The following is a 21,964-nucleotide window of genomic DNA, read 5'->3' as shown; positions in this document are numbered from 1 at the left end:
TTACATGGAACCTTGGTGTTAATCTAGACAAAAAGTTCAACCTACACTCTCCTAGCAATACCATCGCCAAGAATGCATGTTACCAACTTCGCCTTCTATAGGGGGTTCGGTGTTTTTTTCCTGAGCAAGGCCTAAAAACCTCGGTCCAATCACTAGTTCTCTCCAGATTGGACTACTGCAACTCTCTCCTTGTTGGTCTCCCCAAAACCCACCTTTCCCCTCTTGAATCCGTCCTCCATTCAGCGACACGTTTTGTATATGGGGCCAAAAGAATTGATCACATCTCACCCATACTGTTTTCTCTTCGCTGGCTTCCCATCGAAGCATGGTCAATTTACAAGACTGCCTGTATCACCCACAAAGCCTTGCACACCTCCACCCCTCGCTAACTGGTAAATAAACTCAAAATCTCAGGTGGCTCTAGACCTTCACGTAATGCTGAAAACGTACTGCTCGAGCCCCCAACTTTCAAAAGGGAAAGATTAATGGCTCAATCCTTCTCAGGCAATAGGCTAGAATCTGGAACTCGCTTCCTCCAAGCCTCCGAACCACTACCTCTATCCGGACTTTCAAAACATCTTAAATCTCTTCTTTTCCAAAAACACTTCCAGGACTAAATCACCCCTTTTCCTGACCCTCAAGCCTGCTTGGCATCTACTTGAGCTCAATGTTGTAAATATGTATTCTATACCTGTATTAACCTAATTTTGCCACCTCTTATTTTATTTGTACTTTTTTTAATTATCCTAATTGTATTTGTAACTTGTTAGTTGTGTAAATCTCCTTATGTAACGTACTTGGTTCTATTGTACAGCACTCTGACACCTTTGGGTAAAGTCTGCGCTATATAAAACTGCATTAAATAAATTAAATAAATAGTATCACAGACATTGCACACTGCACTGTCTCTAAAAGGTGTCACAGTATCGGATTGTTTCATTAATTTATTTCAGGGAGGGTCTGGGTCATGTTGAATGCTTTAGAATCTTCTCAACCAGGAAACATCTCGTTTTGTCAGGGTCTATGGAGGACATATGGCTGAAAGCCTGTCACGGGACCGAGATCTAGAGACACCATGGCTCTGACCCAGTTTTGGAGGCAGTGATTAGAACATAACACTGCAGAGAGCAGCAGCTTCTTTGAATTAACCCTGTGCCCCCCTGGGTACAGTGCAGCGGTGACCCACATGGCAGAGCGCATAACGGCAGCTGAGCGAAAGCTGCATGAAACTGAGCGTGCGAATACAGCGCGTGACTAAAGCACGTGCGTGTGATACGGGGCTAGTGCTTTGATTGGCTGTGCAGTCAGGCGAATGTTGTGCACGTGGCAGTCGTCAGCTGGACACTGGCAGTTGGAAGAGGCGGCAGGTAGGGCCGATTGGGTTGACCTCAGCATAGATAGTGACGTAATGCTTGCTCATTTTACATGTGGCGCGCCGGCCACCTAGCCTCTGAAGCAGCGGAAGCTGTCACACCATTGGGTAATTTTAGTCGAATGTGATACTTCGATTTTGAGTCCTGTGTGGAATTTACGATAATTCAAATGACGATATCAATAAAGCTTGTATATTTTGCAGAATAAAGGCTTGTAGCCTTTATTCTGCATCCACCAACGGCGCCTCGCCCAGTCATAATGCCCCAACTGTCACCCTCAACTGTCAACCATGGAACCTCCATTGCATCAACATTCAGGGCACGAGCTCAGTATCCAGTCGGTACGTGGGAGAGGGAAATGGTAGGAGGAAGAGAGGAAGGGGTCACGGGAGCGGGTAAGGAAGGACATAGAAGATATACTATGTAAAAATGTACATGTGAGTTAAAACATGACAGCCTGCTTAAATATTTTTTATTTTTTCAGAAAGAAAACCTCAAAACAGGTGCGTGTTTTGAAGAAAAAAACCCACAAAGAAATGTCCCAGAAGTGCTCGAAGCGCATGGGTGAAATGTTTGCTATTTTCGTGCCCTTGGGTGCATTTTTATGCTATTTTCGTGCCATATCTGGTACAGCAGACCTACCAGAATAAAAAAGTTAAAGAGTGAAGGCGAGCTTCACACTTCAGCCAGCAGTTCAATGGTGAAGCAGAGACTGCCATAGGCGTGGGCACCAAAATAATAAGTGGCCACATGAGCGAGACAGATAGCTAAAAAAAAGTGTGCCACATTTGTAAATCAGGTCAGTTTTCATGTATGAGTATTTTGCAAGGTACGGAAGCCTGCATCCATTTGTGTGTAGTACAGGCAATGTTTGTGGTAATATTAGGGAAATTAACAGTAAAAAACGGCCCATCACGTAATAAATCAGGCACACAAACTGCAAACAAAACTGTGCCACATACTGATCTCTAAGACAAGTCCATTGGACACTGCCTGGTTGCCCTATATGCCAGTCCTATGCTAGAGGCTGTCTACAATGACTCTCCAATGGTGGAGCCAACTTAGGCTTCCATACATGCTAATAGCCCTACTCAGGCGGGAGAATCCTGATTTTTTAAGTAAAAAATTATTTCAGTTGGGCTGTCTCCCACCTGATATTGCCTGTGCTTCAGTAGAAGTCAATGGGGAAAATACATTCTCCCGATAATGTTTTTAAAATCTCCCACTTCCATCTTCGAAACTGTTGCACTGTAAGGGCTTGGCTGTCAGAACCTCAGTAGTTCACCACTTTAAACAAAGTTTTGGCCTCTGATAGTTTGGCAAAATACGACCCCTGCCGATATATTGAGGATGTCGTCCTCTGCCCTGCGCTAAATGACTGTCATGGTGTTCCTTGGGTAAAGAAGTTACTCAAAAGGGAGGAACCAGGAGCTTTTTCATAGGTCCTGCACAATGCTCCTAATTAAGGTATGCCCCGAAGGATGTCATGCTTCTTCATTGGGCTGTGCTCCTCGTTGGGCCGGCGCAGTAATGCCAGACGGGCACCCCCGAATGGTCAAGCGGCAATTCATCAGGACCAATGTCTAAAAGGGAGAAAAGGTGGTCCTAACTCTTACACTACCGCAAAGCTGGTGCTGAGTAGCGGTCAGCCTACCCCTACTCTGGATCCCGTGTAGGGGTAGGATGACCGCTAGTTGCACGCAGTGTAAGAGTTAGGACTACCTTTTCTCCCTTTTAGACACCGGTCCTGATGAATTGCCGCTTGACCCGTTAGGGCCTGAAGGCAATATACATGTCGACAATTTACACCCAGCAGACCCTGTAGGATCATTGGCTCCAGACATGGCTCACGCTTTTTTAGTTAGGTTAGTAGACCTCCAGAATAAAAATTGTTCCACATAGGGCAGTGTTAAACCTAATTTAGAATCACAATGCACACTCACTTCACTACCCTATCCAAATACCCTCACACACCAAACGGCTTCCTCTAAAAGATCTCCGGCAAAGAGCCCCTTCGCGGGTGCCCGTTGGGCATTGCAGCGCAGGCCCGACGAGGAGCACAGCCCAATGATGAAGCATGACATCCCTCGGGGTGTGTGAGGGCAATCCATAAGAGACCTGAACACTTCCTCACCTCAGGAACTGCACACCCACATTTTTCGCGTTCCTTGGCTAAAGTCAGCATATTTGAGTTTCCGTGGAGCTCCCCTCATAAACTATTGAGAACGAGGGCCCAGGCACCACCTCTGCAGAAAAGGGACACTACTTACTGTGAAACTGCAGGATGGGTGACATGCAAATCCAGGCATACCGGTGAAAATTATGAGGTCTTACTGTCACCTGAACTAGGCAGGAGAGAGTAACATTATTGGGGGGTAGCAGTGGGAATGCATTATCAACCTAACAGGACTGACAAGGGCTGACAGCCTTTTAGGAATATTTCAAGATGAATAGTGAGATAAATTTTGATCTAATTTTATGTAGGCAGAGAACTAATATATCCCTCACTTTGAAGTAGTTGAATGAGATAGCTTTGGATTACTTGAACATGTATTTATTGTAGGTAACTCCTATGGTGTGCACTTCACACAGCTCCTAAGGAGACTTTTTGTTTATTTAAGCTGCCTGGCATGGTGACTTATTTTGATGTTCGTTCATAGCCTGACTGTAAAATAGTGGCACAAGTGGAGAATTTACTAGCAGTAGTAGAAGTGAGACTGCCCTCAGGCCACGCAGGGAGGCCCCATAAGAGTGCGGCCACCCTAGTGCCACATGATGGCACACACACAACAGGGCTATTGTTTGGACCTCCCGGATGTCCAAGCACTGCTCTGTCATTTCCGGTGTGCCAGTGGGCGAGTGGTCCCCAACATGGAACTGTATTACCTGGCGGCACAACTACAGTGGGTGACAAAGTGGCCGGCGGGTTTCGGCCTGAATGACACGGCCACCACACAGCCACCGTGGTCCCAGTCCCAGATATACCAATTGTTTCATCCCATTGCTCGCCCCCCAGGCCCATCACAGGCCTACCTTGCCCTGGCACCTCGATGTTACAGGAGAAGCCTATACCTCACTAAGAATACGATCCCTTATGCTCCATCGCTGCCACTTTTAAGAATGCCCAGAGGCAAAACGAGCATCACCAGTGGAGCGCTGTCGTGCTGGCATGCGGCAGACCTACATACGCTGGGCGATCTTTACATCGAGGGCGCCCAGATACCTTTCGAAGATCTGGCAGAAGAAAGTGCTTTGCCCACAAGGCAATTCTTATCATATAATTCTATCTTACGATCGCTCACAACGGCATGGGGTGACATTAACACCGAACCAGAGACACAGCTCCTATTGCAATATTTACATGTTATGGGTAATGGGTCCCACGTTGTTCACTGGCTAGCAGAAGCACTCCTCACACACACACCATGCAACTCCTGATGTCTCTCCGCACTAAATGGGAAGTGGACAGAGGCAACCCATGGACAGACCAAGAATGGACCATGATATTGGCCATCCCCGCGTATATACCACGGAATTCCAGATTCAGGCTTATACAGACATATATTGTACATAGAGCGTATCTTTCCCCAGATAAAATAAATACATATTTTCATATGACTACATCAGCATGCCCACGCTGTCTACAGGTGAATGCAGACTTTCTTCACATGCTATGGTCCTGTTCCCCCTTGCGCACATACTTGACGGAGGTTAGCGCGGTGCTCACAACCTGCACTGAAAGAGCATTGCCGCAGACATGGGAAGTGTGTGATGGTGCATATCTCCCCTACATACCCTAACCAGGGCATGACGTTATGACGATAGTTTTCTTTGTTTGTTTCTCTGTTCATTTGTAATGGTATAAATTGTATCTGATTTTGCCTCAATTTGTCACTGAACTGGATGACCAGGTACAGTCATTGATGTGTACAGCTGTAAACGGATGAGTACTTTTCATGAATCTGTCTGAACATTAAAGGATGGTACTTTTGACAGCTGATGCATACGTAACATAACAAGAAGGCAATCAGTGGTCAGTTACCTCTTGTATAGCCTTGATGTTTATCACAGATTGCGAATGCTCAGAAAATACCTGCTGTACCCCTTACTGTATTTGTAATGGCTATCCATTCCATATCTTACCCAAGCTCTTTTCCCTACCTGTTTCACACCCCTCCTTCCCCCTTCCCCTCCCCCACTTCCTTCTTCAATTGTAACCCGTTTGTTTGACAAAATGCAAATAAAGATATTAAAAAAAATAGAAATGAGGTAAATGTCTTATCAAGGGGGGCAGGCTCAGTAGGGGCAATACGGCACTCACCTCACCACCAGCTAGGTATGTTTTCGTATGCAATATTAGCCCCACTCCTCTAATGTCATTTCACCCAGCCCCTTATAATGTAATAAAACTGTACTTTCATCGGGCCTGGGCAATTGATTGTAATGCTTTTAGTCGCAGCTTTAGCCTTCGGGTCTCATTGTGATTTCAGGGGTTGCTATCTCCACCACCTACCCTTGCAGCCCCCTGATGTCGATAATGACTACCATTAAGTTAAGTATCAACAGACACCTGTTATTCAGAGCCGACATACCTTTCAGGTTGATGGCGTGCTCACATATGCGTTATGTTTGGCACACACGTACAGGTTTCTATGGCAAAAGCCACAGGTTCATGCTTCAATGGGATAGTCATCGATATGAAGGGCCAGTTTTAGCAGCATGGGTACTGTAAATTGGTCAAAACAATAACTCTGGTACTGCAAAAGCAGATAGCAGTCTCCCCACCCACCTCAAGTTCACCCACACTCCGAGGGAGAAGCAGATTCTGGGGCAGGTTAACAAACTTTAAAGGTATGTCTGTGGGTTTAATGCATGTGTATCTCTGGGCGTATGGCTGGGTAGAGACATTCTCGCTTAGGGGCATGTCCATGTTAAAGCTCTGGGTGACAAAGTGTATTGAAGCTACCTACATTTTCCTCTCCTGCATCCCAGCAATACTTCCAATCTGGGTGCTGGGTGCTCGCAGGAGGGTAAACAGCACCATGCGCAAAATTCACGGAACAGAGGGGTTTCTGGATTTATCAGACTCAGCTCCTGCATGCCATGACCACGGAATGTTTTGATTTGGATGGGGGGCCATTTGCTAGATTGGGCATGGACCTGTTTCTGTTGGACCTAGGTGATGCCATAGAAACATCAGGGTGTAAGTAAGAATGCTTGCCTTGGTGGGGGGCCATGGGTATGATGGGGGCCACACCCAGAGCTGTGGCGGAGTTACAGGGCGATCCAGAGGCTGAATGTTACATAGCGGTACCATCTTCAGGACCAGAAGAAGGGTGCAAATGCCAAATAGCCCCAGGAAGTCCTTACGGTAGGACCCTGGAGGAACGACGGCACCCTGTTAGTCCTTCAGGTGGTTGTAAACCTGAGCAACCGGGGGCTTGCCTGGATACGCTCCGCCCCCTCAAGGGGCATGAGTAAATGGGTGGACTGATGGTACGCAGGATGTAAGGGGTAATCCCCCAAAATGGTTAGCACTGATTGGTTATACCACGGTGCAATTTGGCTCATCAGGTGGGCAGGCAGCAGAGGGGCTGCCTGCCCTTGGATCACCCGTAAGTTGACCCACCATGTTGGCATATTTCTTATGCAAAATAAACCTGCAAACGTGTGTTGCCGATATTGGCACTCTGAGGTAAGAGTTATCACTTTATTTGTTGATTTACCACACACACAAACCACAAGATGATGCAACATATTAGGTCGGGTTTTGCACTCTAGTATTAATTGTGCAGTAATTACTGAGGAATAACATGCAAATATATATTTTGCAGCCGTTTTTCCTCACAATACTATCCCAACCGCAGAATTTCCTCTGTTTGTGCCATTTGAGCTAATCCAGTGAGTGTGCAGTGAAAACCAGCTTCAAAATACATTTGTGTCCAACTTTACACCTTGCCTAATCTTCGAATGAACCAGCAAGAAATAGTGCTGCTTGTATAACTATGATAAGGCACATCAAAAGATTGTTGGTCAAATAAAACTGTTATTTCCCACGCCCCGAAAAAGTGTGTGATTGATGAAACAGTCACTGAGGTATTTGCTGTGTTGGCCCGCTCCTAAGCCTGGTAATATACAGGGACTGAAAGTAGGGTTATATCTTTTTACTGTTGAACTAGTATTAAGGTTGTACAGAGGTCAGAACATCCTCAAACCATCTAGGAATACTCTGAGTACCTATTGACCCCTTCTTATCACAAATGTTAAAAGGCTAATCGGTTCTCCTGTTGCACAGGAATCAAAATGAATTTAACCACTACTCTTATGTTCCTTCTCCTTTGACCTGAATCCATGAGTAGTGCACATTTTCTGTAAGTGCCAAAGAAGTGCTCTAGGGGAATCAGTTGTTTTCAGTGAGCACCATTTGTGTATCATATTTTAACCCTTTATTATTTTTACCCACCTCTCTTGTTTATTGGAGGGATAGTTGTTCATAAAAGCCGCCACCCAGTGTAGAGAAGAAAACAGTTTTCTTTAACCAGTCCTCCATCACCAGCAATAAGCATTCTAGAACGTTGGTTTGTTTGATGACGCCAGCTTGGGCGGTGAGATGTATTATGATATTGTTTAATGGATGGCCCTTTCAAGTTGCCCAGTGCTTCGGACTACCAGGTGGTCATTATGAGTAGACGTAAGTAAGGGTTATGCTAGTTTCTTACTGCTCGTCTCTCTTATTATTCCAAAGAGAGATCTCCATTTACTTTTCAACCTGCATCGATTTGATTATTATTTTTATTTTTATTCATTTTTCATCTTGTGTTTGGCAGTATGGGACCAAAGCTAGTGTACAGATTGTTCTCCTGTTGGTAAATCATTCATTGTTTGATTCACATATCCTTGTACTCCCGTTAGTAAATCATTCATTGTTTGATTCACATATCCTTTCTAAGAAAAAACAAATTGGCAATGTCCATCAGTTCTGTGTGGCATTGATACGTTTCTGCACCTTCCAACAATTAACTGAACATGCTTCAGGGCATTGTCTTCTACATACAATACCAGGATTATAAGTATCTCTCCAACCCCTTCATTTTTAATTTATCAAAGGTCGTAGTTTCCTATGGTACACTCTGGTGTTAACACCTTCACAGATTAGTCCTCTGGAAGTTTAGTATTTCGCCTTCTCTTTATCTTACTACTTCCATTATATTTGGGTACATCATGTTTCTAGCCCTAGGGTTGCTTCCATTGGACCAATTACACTGACACAAATAACAATGCTTTGTGATAGGAATTCACAGCTTTGAGACCATAGTGTCCTGATGACAAGCAGAAAATGGCAACCACATGCTTTATATATGGCAGAGGTGACATGATGTGGTTCTATTAAGGTATCAAGACTCTAGGTTTAAAATATCAAAAGATTCTATGCTGGATTTAGGGCTTCATGCTGCCATTTTGAATGACTTGTGGCAAGGGCGTGTGTCTGACTCGCTTAGGACCAAAACAGCCAGTGATGCCCAGGAGAACCTAGACCACCCCAGCATGGTGGGCATGTAAATAATTTTTTTCAAAAGATTTGCATACTCACCCCTTGCAAATGTGAGGTCTCGGAGTAGCCGCATCTCCCTGCCCACGTCCACCTGGAAGTGGCTGAAGGACGAGCTGGAGGAGGCTAGTCTGAAGTTCTGCAAGGACTCAGTGGCCCGCACAATCCTAAGAAAGCAATAAAGCGACAGTGACTTTGCATGAGTGTTGAAGTATCCGCGGAATACACCTTGCATGAATAAAAATATTTCTGCATGTTGTATAGTAGTTAACAGTACCTTGATGCATGGTTTAGTGTTCATATGGTTTTATTGAATTGCATTGTACTGGATTGCATCAGATGGTTAGGTGTTGTTTTGTATTTTTGGATTTAGTAGGGTACTTTACGTCTTGCTGTGGGTTGTAGTCTGGAATATTGTGTACTGTATATTGAGCATATCGACTTACAAAAATATTATGACCAAAATATTGAGTACCAAAATTTCGAGGAAGTAAGTGCATATTGACAAATATAGATTTACTATTCTTAACTCGACATCTACTTATTTTGAACATGTATATAGTCAAGGTACATACATATGGAGTTAAGTAATGAAAATCTATACTTGCCTATATATATACTTACCAGTCATTCATTTGGCCCTCAATAGTTTGGTCACAATATTTTTGTAACTCGATATTCAGTACACAATATTTTGCACTGACAGCCATGATATGGTAATGTATTGTACTATACTGAACAGTATGGTACATAATGGACTTTACAAGGGATGCTGCAGCCCTGCATGCTCCATTTGCAGTGGCGGCTGGTGTCAGGGCAGAGTGGTGAGTGGGGGAGAGACGACAGACTATGACAAAAAAAAATAAGAATTTAAAAATAAGAACTTACATTCAGTCAGCCGCATTGCACTCTTTTGCTGCTCTGCAGATGGGCTCCCAGAATCCCCTGCGGCCAATCCTGATGCTGCTTTCATGCAGCATGCGAGCAGTGTCAGGATTGGCCCGAGCGCCCTCAATTTGTGCTCCCAGTGTGACTGGGAGCCTGTGCCTGCAGTCTCCAACCCGGCAATGCAGCTCGCGTTGAAGACAGCTTCAGTGCGCATGTCGGTATAGCCATCCTGAAATGACCAGCCAAACTCACTTGCGCACTAAAGGCAGTGCATACCTCTCCCCCTCAGTGCCTGTCATCTCCATGGCCCCGCCTCCAAGACTCGGCACACGTAAAAGAAAGAAGAAAAACGATAATAAAACGGGTTTAATAACCATTTTATTAAGGTTGTATTTTTCACGTTTTTGAGGGGGTTGACAGGGGAGGCAAAGCTCCTCCGCTGTAACAGAGGAGCCGCTGCTACCCCATTGTACCAACACTTTCTGGGTCTGACTGGCAACATATGCACCCATTTTTAGGGCGAGCCTAGGGCAGCGCGCAGCGCTGCTTTAGGAGTGACCTTTAGAAATCAGTCAGCTCTTTTCAAGCACTCGTGCTTGTGCTGGCATCCACCTTGCGGGAGCGAGCAGCGGCGCACAGGGGCCATCTGTTTTCAATTAGCGTGGCCGCGCGCGCTTGTTGACATTCCTCTACTCGCGCTCTCACCCTCCCTTGTTTTAAAGGTGACCATGCGTGCAGCTGGCAGAGCTTTCTGTGGACACAGGACTCGCGGCGCAATGTATTGATGGAAACTTGCTTTCATTGGGCATTTGTGTGTTGATGATTTTAAGTCTGCGCACAGACAAGCTGATCTGCAGTTACCGCCTTTTGTTTTCTGTGTACATGGGAGATAGGGGCCTTAGGATTAATATTGGAAAGACCTTCACTATGTGCTCCTCGAACAAGGTAAATATTACCTGTAATATTCACTTAGAAAAATCAAAGATAGGCTTAATCGATACCTTTTCCTATTTAGGAATTGTTTTTAACAAGAGGGGTACCTGGAGATCAGCGATCACGACTAGGAATTTAGCTTTTTCACGGGCTATTGGCGCTCTCAAGCAATTCGCAAATAAGCTAGGGGGTAGGCCGTACGCATCCTGATTGACATATATAAGGCGAAATGTGTATCGGCGGCCGTGTACGGAGCTGGTATATGGGGGGTTGCAGATTGCCATGAAATTCAAATAAAGGAAAATGGTTTTCTCTGCTACCTACTCGCTGTTCCCCGCTCCACCTCTTCCTATGTTTGTCACAAAGAACTAGTCTTGTCTTTTATCTCGGATCTAATTAAAATCAGTCCTATCTTGTTGTGGCATAAGATCTGGACTACAGCAGAAACTGCTCTTAATAGGGCGATTATTGCTGATTGTATCAAACTTGAAGGCTCTAAAAAGATCCAGTGGCTCTCTTATGTTCAGGAATTTTTTAAGAATATCGGACGCCCTGAATTTTATGATTCCCCCGAGACAATGTCTTCGATCTCCAGACAGGCTCTGAAAGAAGTTTGCCTTGCCCATCTGGAAGATCGACGCTGGTGCCTCGAGGGAAAAAAGGCCTCTGTTGTTTATCATCAATTCCTGCTTCAAAATCCTGGGCTACCGCTTTATTTGTCACCCGATCAGACAAGTTATAGCAGAATGCTCTTAGCTCGTTTGAGAACTCGAAGTTTTTTCAGGATGTTAACTTTTCCTACCCAAAATGATTGGTCATCGCAATTAACGACTTGTCCGTGCGATGATTCTTCCACCCAATCAATCATTCACTCCGTTTTGTTCTGTAGATTTTACGAGTGGGGGCGGAAAATATATTTACTACCTCTCCTTAAACTTTGGAACCTGAGACAATGCAGACCAGCATTATTTAAATTATTGACCTTGTCTGATGAAATGACTATTACCGCTGTGTCTAGGTACCTGACATATGTGATTAGATGCAGATCCACCATGGTTTGAAATCCTCATGAGTTTGTATGACTGATGTTTTATCCTTGCACCCTTGGAGCAAGGGGTTTTGGTATTTACGAACTATGTATTGTATATAGATTTTTAAACATTAATTGTTACTGTTTTACTGGTTGTAATTACTCTATCTGCTTTTATGATTTTAATGTAAAATCGAATAAAGCTATCTTTGATTTGATTTGACTGGGAGCCTGTGCCTGCAGTCTCCAACCCGGCAATGCAGCTCGCGTTGAAGACAGCTTCAGTGCGCATGACGGTATGGCCATCCTGAAATGACCAGCCAAACTCACTTGCGCACTAAAGGCAGTGCATACCTCTCCCCCTCAGTGCCTGTCATCTCCATGGCCCCGCCTCCAAGACTCGGCACACTTAAAAGAAAGAAGAAAAACGATAAGAAAACGGGTTTAATAACCATTTTATTAAGGTTGTATTTTTCACGTTTTTGAGGGGGTTGACAGGGGAGGCAAAGCTCCTCCGCTGTAGCAGAGGAACCGCTGCTACCCCATTGTACCAACACTTTCTGGGTCTGACTGGCAACATATGCACCCATTTTTAGGGCGAGCCTAGGGCAGCGCGCAGCGCTGCTTTTGAAGTGACCTTTAGAAATCAGTCAGCTCTTTTCAAGCACTCGTGCTTGTGCTGGCATCCACCTTGTGGGAGCGAGCAGCGGCGCACAGGGGCCATCTGTTTTCAATTAGCGTGGCCGCGCGCGCTTGTTGACATTCCTCCTCTCGCGCTCTCACCCTCCCTTGTTTTAAAGGTGACCATGCGTGCAGCTGGCAGAGCTTTCTGTGGACACAGGACTACCGGCGCAATGTATTGATGGAAACTTGCTTTCATTGGGCATTTGTGTGTTGATGATTTTAAGTCTGCACAAAGACAAGCTGATCTGCAGTTACCGCCTTTTGTTTTCTGTGCAGCTGTTTGCGTGCTTCAGTGTATGTAATCCTACAAACAAATTTGTATTGTAGTGCCCCCATCTGTGCGTGTGTGTGTGTGTATGCATTACAGTTCTCAAAATGCAAATAGACAAACTTTGCAGCTGCATTGCCCTGCTCTGGTTGTGTGTGTTCCTGTTTGTGCTTCGTGGTGTGTTGCTATTTTCATTCTTGCTAACCGATGCTCGTGTCAACAGTGCATGCCTCTAGTTGTGTGCGTCTTCACTGTTTATAACTGAAAGGGGACACATGTTGCGCATGAAGCACACACCTCTGGTTGAGTATGTTTCTTTGCACATGTGTGTTCCCCTCTCCCACATTAGTACACCAAGCAGGTCTCGCTGAATGTTCATTCTGCCACACTTTAGAAGCGCTTTTGTTTTAATTAGCGCCGAGCATCAACATCGGCAGATGGAGCTACCAAGTCCGGGCAGACTCCTGAAGGTGGACATAAAAAATGGGTACATTGAGGGCAATGAAAGCAGACACAACCACAGAAATGCTACCTTTTTGTTTTCTCGTGTTTTTCCATCAGACGATCCTTGCGCCAAGGCAAAGCTTTCAAAGCCCACACTTTGACATGTTTACAGTGATAAGCTGCCTTATGGGAGGCATGATGCATACCACTACAAAAGACTCCTCAAACTGTTTTTCAATTCACATGGAGAGCATGCAATTTTTCACTACCTGCTGAGTGAGTCGTCAAGATTTACAGTTAGGTTCATACACTTTAATAACGCGCCGTCACGCTCCATGTTTGCAATGCGCAGAATTTGCCATTCTGGTGGTTTAGTCGGGGCGCAGGGTGGTTCTATTGCAGCTGCATCACATATGAGCAGTAGCCGCTATCTTTGTTCGGACTAAATAAAAAATTCCCCTCCCCATAGCTGCCATGTTCAGATTGGGTAATAAAATGGATGGAGCAGACAAAGCTAATGTTGTGGTATGCCCATCTCATATGATTGGTGGTTGGGTTGGTTTTGTTTCTCGTAGCTTTCATGTTATAATTCGGCATCATATCGGCATGAGCATTCTAATGCGGCAGGTGTTTTAATACAATGTGTCCACAGATGACATGTTGGTTGAATATACATATTGACTTTCAGCCATGCTGAACAGAAGCCCTGTTGCTTGCTATTCAGCATGGCTAAAAGACATTGACATTGACAAGGCCAATCTCTCTGATTGTCTAGACCTAGTGGCTTTGCCAATGCTTGTGCTGTCTAGCACTAGGTATCTGGATCAGTATTTTGGAGCAAAGGTCCTCACTTTTGCGAATTACTACTAAATATCAGAATTATTTTTTTTCCCGTTTTGTCCTATGCATGCCACTCACTTTGTTATAGAGAGCTGTAAACGGGGTGTGTGTTGTACATTATATCAGTTCTCGGACTTTTGATTGACAGATAGCAGGCTTGACCCCTGCAAATGATTTTTGGGGTTCTCCCCTTGTTAAGCACTGAGCTCAGGTACCGCAGTGTTGCCACTTTATATCCAAATCAGAGTGGCTGTCCTTAAATTCAGACGTGCCTGTAAGGTATGCATACTCACCCTCTCTAAAACCCAAGTCATCAACACACTTAGGGCTCTTTGCAGAGGAGTGTCGCCCTTTTCAACCACCTTTATGTGGTTCAGCTATGGGGTTTATTTTGAAGTCACTGTTAGGGCATTTAACAACAGCCTGCCTGTACCTACCTCCCTGTCACCAGTAACAATTGGGCACTGTTAGTAAACCAAGCAATGTTCTGAATGCCTAAAAAAGCAACTCACATGAAATGTGACCGGCTGCTGAATGTACTTTCTGATGTTTGTAACCTCGCAGCTTGTGTGCGGCATTGCGAAACCCTTATAAGATCCCAAAGGCGAGACCTATTGGCTATGCCAATGCTTGTTCTTTTAGTTCTGCCCGTACACTATATATACTGTTGGGTACTGTACTGTATCATGTTTTGTGCTACTTAGTACTATGCTGTACTGCTTTGCACAGCACAATACAGTACTGTATTATGTTGTGTTATATTGAAGTGCACAATAAGTGGTCCGCTGGTATCTTTTCTAAAAATTATTATATTTGCCTGGGAGTAGACAAATTTCTACATTTTCCAGCATATTAGTACACTGTTGGACAATTTCCCCCTTTACAAAGAAGTCTGTGCATTCGGTAGCGCATTCCTTCAGCCGAACGTAGAGAATTGTTTTCCATGCTGTCGCTCAGGGTTGCTATCTCTGACTAACAATAACATGTGAGGATCAAAATGGCTGCTTACCAGCAGGTTACGTTCCACCTCCGAGCTCAGGTAGAAGTCCCAATACGGGACTTCTGGTGTAGTGGGCAGGGCCAGACTGGGAACCCAAACCAGCCCTGGCAATTTAGTCGGACTAGCCTCCCGAGGGAGGAAGGGGAATGCATGTGTAAAGCAATGCTGTCTTTGTTACTGGGGGCCGACACTGCAGCACCGCTGCAAAATCGTCCCCCAGTAACTAAACCAGCCCCCACTGCCGCAAAACTGCCCCCCATCCTTCCAGACTACCGGGGAAACACCTGATGCCCGCTACGGCCAGTCCGGCCCAGATTGTGGAAGAGGATGTACGAAGATCACCGAACACAGTAATGCTGCGGTTGGAGAGCAGTGTCCTTAGACCTTGACCAGCAGCAGGAACATTCTCACTACAGAACATCAACATTTTGTTTGCATTTTTTTTTACTTTGTCAGCTTTTCACTTCGTGTAACTGGTGAAGTTTAAATAAAAATGCATAATGTTATGTTGTGATGTACTGTCAAACTTAAAAACTTTGCGCAGCCGTGGTTGGTGCGAACTCTTTAGCAATGCATTATGCCAAATTGGAACAAGTTGGAAATCGGGTGTAGAAGTCTGCTCATAATAGAAAATCTTGCTCATTGCTGAATTGTAGTACTAATGAATAATAATATGGTTATTATTTTAAAGAAAAAGGATTTGTGGAAGTGTACCGGGGCTCCAATTACTGTTGAAGGTTCTCCACAATATGCTTGATTTGCTGTTGCTTAAATTCTATTACAAGGCGGGAATCTTAGTTATGACTCATCTTCTGAGAAACTCTAGCAGCAGAAAGAAAAAAATCATCACAGAGTTTTCACAAGTGTAATACTATAAGAAAGGCAGATTCTAGGGAATCAGACTGTAGGGCCTCGCAGTGAAGAACCTATGACCAGAGTCTAATTGCATGAACAGACCTGAGGGTGGGAACACTTCTCAACTGCGATTGCTGATATTAGAACCATAATTCAATACATCCAAAGTCTTGTTGAACACACATTCCACAAACAGTGGTTTCAGTTTTTCAAGAATATTTCAAGGCAGGATGTCATTCCTCTAGAAATTCCTAGGATATTGGAGTAAGCAGTTCAATTTCTCTGCTGGAAAGACTGGGTCCATTCCTGTTGCATGTGCTAGGCCCAGCCACAAAAATGAGGTACAATTTTTTCAGGAAAAGTGTGGGAAAACAGAAGGGTGGAATATTTGTTCTTACGAACTGGGGGGCATATCAGCAAGGGCCGGCGATATTTATCGCTAAGCACACTTAGCGCTAGGATAATTATCGCCGGCTATCGCTGCTTTCTATCGCGGAGATAGCATGCTATCAGCAACGCTTATCTCCAAAGCGATAGAAATGCAAGTGTTAGCTGGAAAACAGTGTGATTATCGCTGGAAATCCAGCCTCCAAATGTAAGCCAGTGTGCAATAAAGAACACATTTTGCAAAATGCCCTCTGAATCATATGGTTGTACGGGTAACCATAAATTCAGAGGTATACAAATACTCACTATTCCTAAACGTAATATCTTGCGAACATTTAAAAACGACATACTGTTTCTTCTAACCCATTTTTCATTCATCAGTTTTTACCATATGAATTCTTGCATGGTTGGTATTCAATGAAAAATCTTTAGTAGCTGTAGCTCAGTTGTTTTGGTTAATTTTGAACAACCTAAAAACACAATGTATCCCTGAGATCAGAAGGGTCTGACAGACATAATGGTTTGTTACGTTTGTGAATCAGGCATTGGGGCAAAAAATTGCAGATGAATATGTTGTCACCAATTGAAATGTTTCCTGCTTATTTTCATTCCTTTTGTTTCAAAGATTAGTTTCTTTTGGAAAACCATGAACAATCTACAGAAATGACTGTTTGCTGAATTTGGAAGTTTGTTTCATTTTCACAAATGTATAGCTATTATGGTTCTCTAATGGTTTCGCACCTCTTTCCATCACACACAGAAAGTAGGTTGAAACAGCAAAAATAGGCCAAAACAGACCAGTTAGAAAAATGGAGGAAAAAAAACTGGTTTTGCTTTACAACTCTGCTTGTTCATGAAGGGAACTCATTCAAGCGCCGACGCGTGTTTCAGCGAGACACCCATTCACTGGGTTTCACCTTCTTCAGGGCACATATGGTGGTAAAAAAGAAGAATTGGCAATAGGGACCTGTCAGAAGCATGATATGACGATATACACCTTCTCTGTAGAATCAATTAGGGATCGTAGTAAAACTTCCTGAAAAGGTACTGCCAGGAGAGTGCTGTGTAAATGTGAAGTTTCTTATTTGGATCGTAGGAGTCGTAATAAACGCTTTATAATGGCGTAGGGGTCCTCGTCAGGGCAGAATGGTTTTCAATCAGTGGTTTCAAAGAAACCAGCGTCGTGGTGACTTCTCAATAGATAAACTCAGACCTGTGAAGTTAAGTGGAAGTGACCTTGGTGAGCCGCGCTGACACTCTTATCCGAAAGTCTCTTATTGGAGTTTCTTTCAACGTCCTGACTAGGGGTGGGCGGAATTTGCAAAATCCACTTTCGCAAATTATCGCGAAAATGTTTAAAATGATCGCAAACAAGCGGAAATATCGCGAAGATGCAGAATTTTTTTTCCCGCATGTTCGCGAGATTTTCTGCATGGTTGCGGGTCGCCAACTTACCCATGTGGTTGCTCGCGGGCGCGGCCATCTTGTTTTGAGTTGTCTCGCGGTGCATGATCGTGAGAAGAAAGACGTGATCGCGCCACGCATGACGTCACTGCGGGCGCGAACTGTCGCGAGACAGCGCAAATGGCTAAAAACAATCCAACATCTCATGGAGAACGCGACCGGATCAAGAAAACTTGTCGGCGAACGCAGGGATTCAGGTAAGGCGATCGCGCGCGCGCAAGAATGTATTATTTTACAGTGCGAGCAAGAAACAAATTATCGCCAAGCTGCGGAAAGCGGAAATTTTGACATTTTCGCGCTCTCCGCGGAACGCGGAAATGTCAAATTATCGCAATTTCCGCGAACGGAACGAAATTTTTGCCCAGGCCTAGTCCTGACGTAAATGATGGTAGTGACAGAACCATAAAGTCAGCTAAGTTGCTGCATAACAGAGTTAGGCTGTGTTGGAAATGGCCCTTTTTGCAGGGTTATCCCCAAACTTTTTGCTTTTTCCTCCTATTTTTTCCTGACCTGTTTGTGTTGGTTTTAGGACTCTGGGCACTTTACCACTGGTAATCAGTGCTAAAGTGCATATGCTGTCTGTGTAAATTGTGTTATGGATTGGTGTTTCCATGATTGGATATTTGATTTACTTGTTAGTCCTAAGTAAAGTGCACTGAGTGTGCCAGGGCCTGTGAATCAAATGCTACTTGTGGGCCTGCAGCACTGATTGTGCCACCAACGTGAATAGCCCTGAAAAGGTAACTCAGACCTGCCAATGCTGAGTCTGCGCGCAGTTTGTAACTGCCATGTCGACTTGTCCAGTGCACACACTTGGCAGTCCCTAACCTTCCCTTTCCTTACATGTCAGGCACCCCTAAGGTAGGCCCATGGTACCCCTGTGGGCAGGGTGCAGTGTATGTGAAAGGCAGGACATGCCCTGGTGTGTGTGGCATGTGCTGGTAGTGAATTACCACCGATTTCGTTTTTCACTATTGCAAGGCTTCCTGTTCCCCATAGGACAGAACGGGGAGTTTGTTTATAACATCTTATAGACAAAACTGGCCCAGGGAATTAGGTAGGAAAATAAAGTTTAGTATGCCTGAACTCAGATCTAAAGATGCATCTTTTAGTGAAGGTGATTTTTACATTCTGTGTTTGAAAATACCACTTTCAGAAAGTAGGTATTTTCTTGCTCAGTCATCCCGTGTGCCTCTCCTGGAATGTGGATTGCCTGTCTGGGTTTTGGATGACAGAAGGTTGGGGAGCAGGAGTGGCTCCAGATAGTCTAGGTGGGTCAGGAAAGGGCTGAACAGACCTCGGCTGCGATGGGAGAAGGGGGAGAAGATTTCCTTGCACCTCAAAGGGCCTGGTCTGCCTCTGACAATGCCGTCTCCACCTCCTGCCAGGAAATCACACCAGAGAAGGCAGAACTGGTTCAGGCTGGGCACAGACACTCTCTGCCTAAGGGATCAAAGGATTTTGGGATATAAATATTGGAGCCCAGAGCCCTGAACTTTAGAACTCTTTTGACCAAGAAGACTGCCAAGAAGAAGAGCCGGAGAAGCTGTGAGGAGGAACTACCACTTTGCTGTGTGCTTTGCTGTGTTGGCCTGCAGTAGCTGCTTCTGTCTTGGGCAATGAAAGGACTGGACTGAACTTTCTGCGATCAACTTTGTGAGTTTCTCCAAGGGCTTGAGGTAGAGCTTGCCACCTGTTCAAGAAGTCTCAGGAACAGCAAAGACTTCAAGCTCTTCTGCCCTCAGCACTGGGGACTGTGTGTTTTGTGCTGCAACAGAAGAAAAGCAACTCGACGACGTATACGATGCAGCTGCCGACTCTGGGTCCTGAAGGCACCGCAGATGGCACTGCCGCAACGCCGCACCGTGACCCTGGTCTCACCGACGACGCCTGCTGACGCCACCACCAAGCGGTTGCTTGCACAGCGACCTGTGGGCACCGCACTCGGCACCGCCTCGCTTCACGACGCCGCCGCTCCTTGCTGAAATCAATGCTGCTGCTTGCACCGTGGTTCAGGGCACCGCTCGTAAAGATACACGATGCACCTCCCTCATCCTGCACCCCAGCCTTGGCCTACCGACGCCGGCGCCATCGACTCCAGTTCGTCAGCCGACGACAGCGCTTCAGCAAAAATGACGCCGTTGCTTGCACCGTGGCCTGCCAGCACCGTGACGAGTACAGCCTTCATCTCATCTCGCCTTCATCTCGCACCGCGACCCTGGTCTCACCGATGACACCATCTGATGCCGCCACTGAGCCGCTGCTCGCACCGCGACCTGAAGGCACCGCACTGCTGCATTTCGCACCGCAGCACACGACGCCTGCAGACGCCAATGCTCATGACTCCAACAGAGAGGAGATCGATCTGCAACGCGTGTGACTTCAAGGGCCCGGACGACTCCTGCACCGACCTCCGGAACAGACGCCTGCGGACGCCGTGTTTTCGGAAGCTCAAAAAGAGGTCGCCGACGCCATGCATTTCTAAAACGTACTGTTTGCGGGTCTTCCGAACACAGTAGCTGGCCCGCGATGCCGTGGTCAGCCAGAACTGTTTGGGTTTGTTTGCTCACGACGCCGTGATAGACCCCGACATCAAGAAACTGTTTTTCAAGCGTATTTTGATAACTGTAGATTTTTAAGTACTGTATTGTGGATGTTTATCGTTTTTGGTCTTGTCTTAAGTATATCAAAATATTGGATATTTTTCTAAACTGGTGTGGTGTTCTTTTGTAGTGTATTACTGTTGGTTATGTGCAAATGCTTTACACACTGCCTCTAACATAAGCCTGACTGCTCGTGCCAAGCTACCAAGGGGGTGAGCAAGGGTTATTTTAAGAGTGTAACTCCCTTATCCTGACTAGAGTGGTGGTTTCTGCCTGGCTTTGGCACATGCCCTAGCCTGCCAAAAATCCCATTTCTAACAGGCTGCCAAGTTTTTTAATCCACTATGTCATCATACAGATAATTAGTGATCTAGACAATGATGTTTGTTGTGGCACCCTCGCCACCAGCAGGAAGGGAGCAAGCTTTTGTCACACTTAGGGGTATATTTCCAAGAGAATAGTGCCACCAGAACATCACATTTAGCGACATTCTGGTGGCGATATGCCCTTCTCCATATTTACAAAGCGGCGTTAAGCCACTTTTTGTGGCTTAACGGTGCTTTGTAAATACAGCCTGTTAGACTCAACGTCCTAGGGGTAGCTTGGCTCAGGTCAACAGGCTCATACCTCCCTCTGGCTTCTCATGCTTGCATCCTACCCAGCTTGCAATCTGGCGCAGCCTCACCCAAAAAGGACTCTACACTGATTAAATGTAAAACTTTATTAAAAAGTCTTTAACACCTCTCTTCTTTGTTAGGCTCAGATCAGCAATTTCCTATTAACATTTCAGTACATTTTCAAATTTAACATTCCCCTTTATGTTGAGGCACACGAGGTCTTACAGTACACAATAAACTTTTCAAACTGTGTTTTCAACAACAAAGGCTTAACCCCCTGTCACATTTCAGTCTGGCCTTTCTTAGTATGACTTGACCTCTCCACAGGGTATGTTATTTTCAACTTGGCACCCCACTACTACTTCCCTGGGGCCTATGCACAGCAACTGAACTCTCCAGGTTGTCCCACAGCAGCTTAATTAATCATCATTCACCATTGCTTTCCCTTGTAGCCATTATATCAGTCCTGGCAGCTGGAGGTTATTAAACCCTTCACACAGTTCACCTCATATCACTATGGCATAGGCCTCAGCCTAGTTCTGCGCCTGCCTCCCAGGGGTCCCGGCTTCCAGGAGGACAAAAACAACAGGTTTGATTATCACGCACCCTGAACTTAGCTGTGACAGAAATCTCTCTCTCCCCTCCCTCCTCCACCAGGCCCGGCTTACGGTACAGTCTTGCTATTCTCCGCACCCAAATGTCCTGCCGGCACTGGAGCTGCTGTCCTCTCACTCCGTGAGAGACGGGTCTGGTCGTTAGCGTTGAGTCCTCTCCCCCGCAACTGTTGGTACAAGGCCCCCGTCCGCTACGGCCTCCTGACAGTCAGATGCAGTGACTTAAGTCGGGCCCGGGTTGTCTCTCGAACTCCCCCTCAAGCGATGTAACACGCTGATTTCCTCATTCCCAACGGCGAAGGGCGGCGCTTCGGCCCCGCTTCACGTGATCAGAGGACGGCGGCCTCCAGGCTAGGCCCGCCTCCTCCCCTTCCTGCCTGCTTCCTGAAGTAACTCTCGCCGGAGCTCCAACGGA

General features: G+C 45.5%; 1 protein-coding gene across 1 annotated transcript in view; it reads right to left on the bottom strand.

Annotated features, from left to right (window-relative positions):
- The window catches only part of TRIM46 (tripartite motif containing 46), a 175,146-nt gene that overhangs the window by 45,115 nt on the left and 108,067 nt on the right, over positions 1 to 21,964 (bottom strand). Inside the window, exon 7 of the mRNA XM_085639902.1 lies at positions 8,965 to 9,089. Coding sequence (XP_085496028.1) covers positions 8,965 to 9,089 — 125 coding nt within the window. The remainder of the gene's footprint in view (positions 1 to 8,964; positions 9,090 to 21,964) is intronic.

This window comes from Triturus cristatus, chromosome 12 (genome assembly GCF_964204655.1).
Source record: "Triturus cristatus chromosome 12, aTriCri1.1, whole genome shotgun sequence".
Lineage (NCBI taxonomy): Eukaryota > Metazoa > Chordata > Amphibia > Caudata > Salamandridae > Triturus > Triturus cristatus.
Note: the sequence above shows the minus strand (reverse complement) of the source record. Positions and strands in the feature narration are given on the sequence as shown.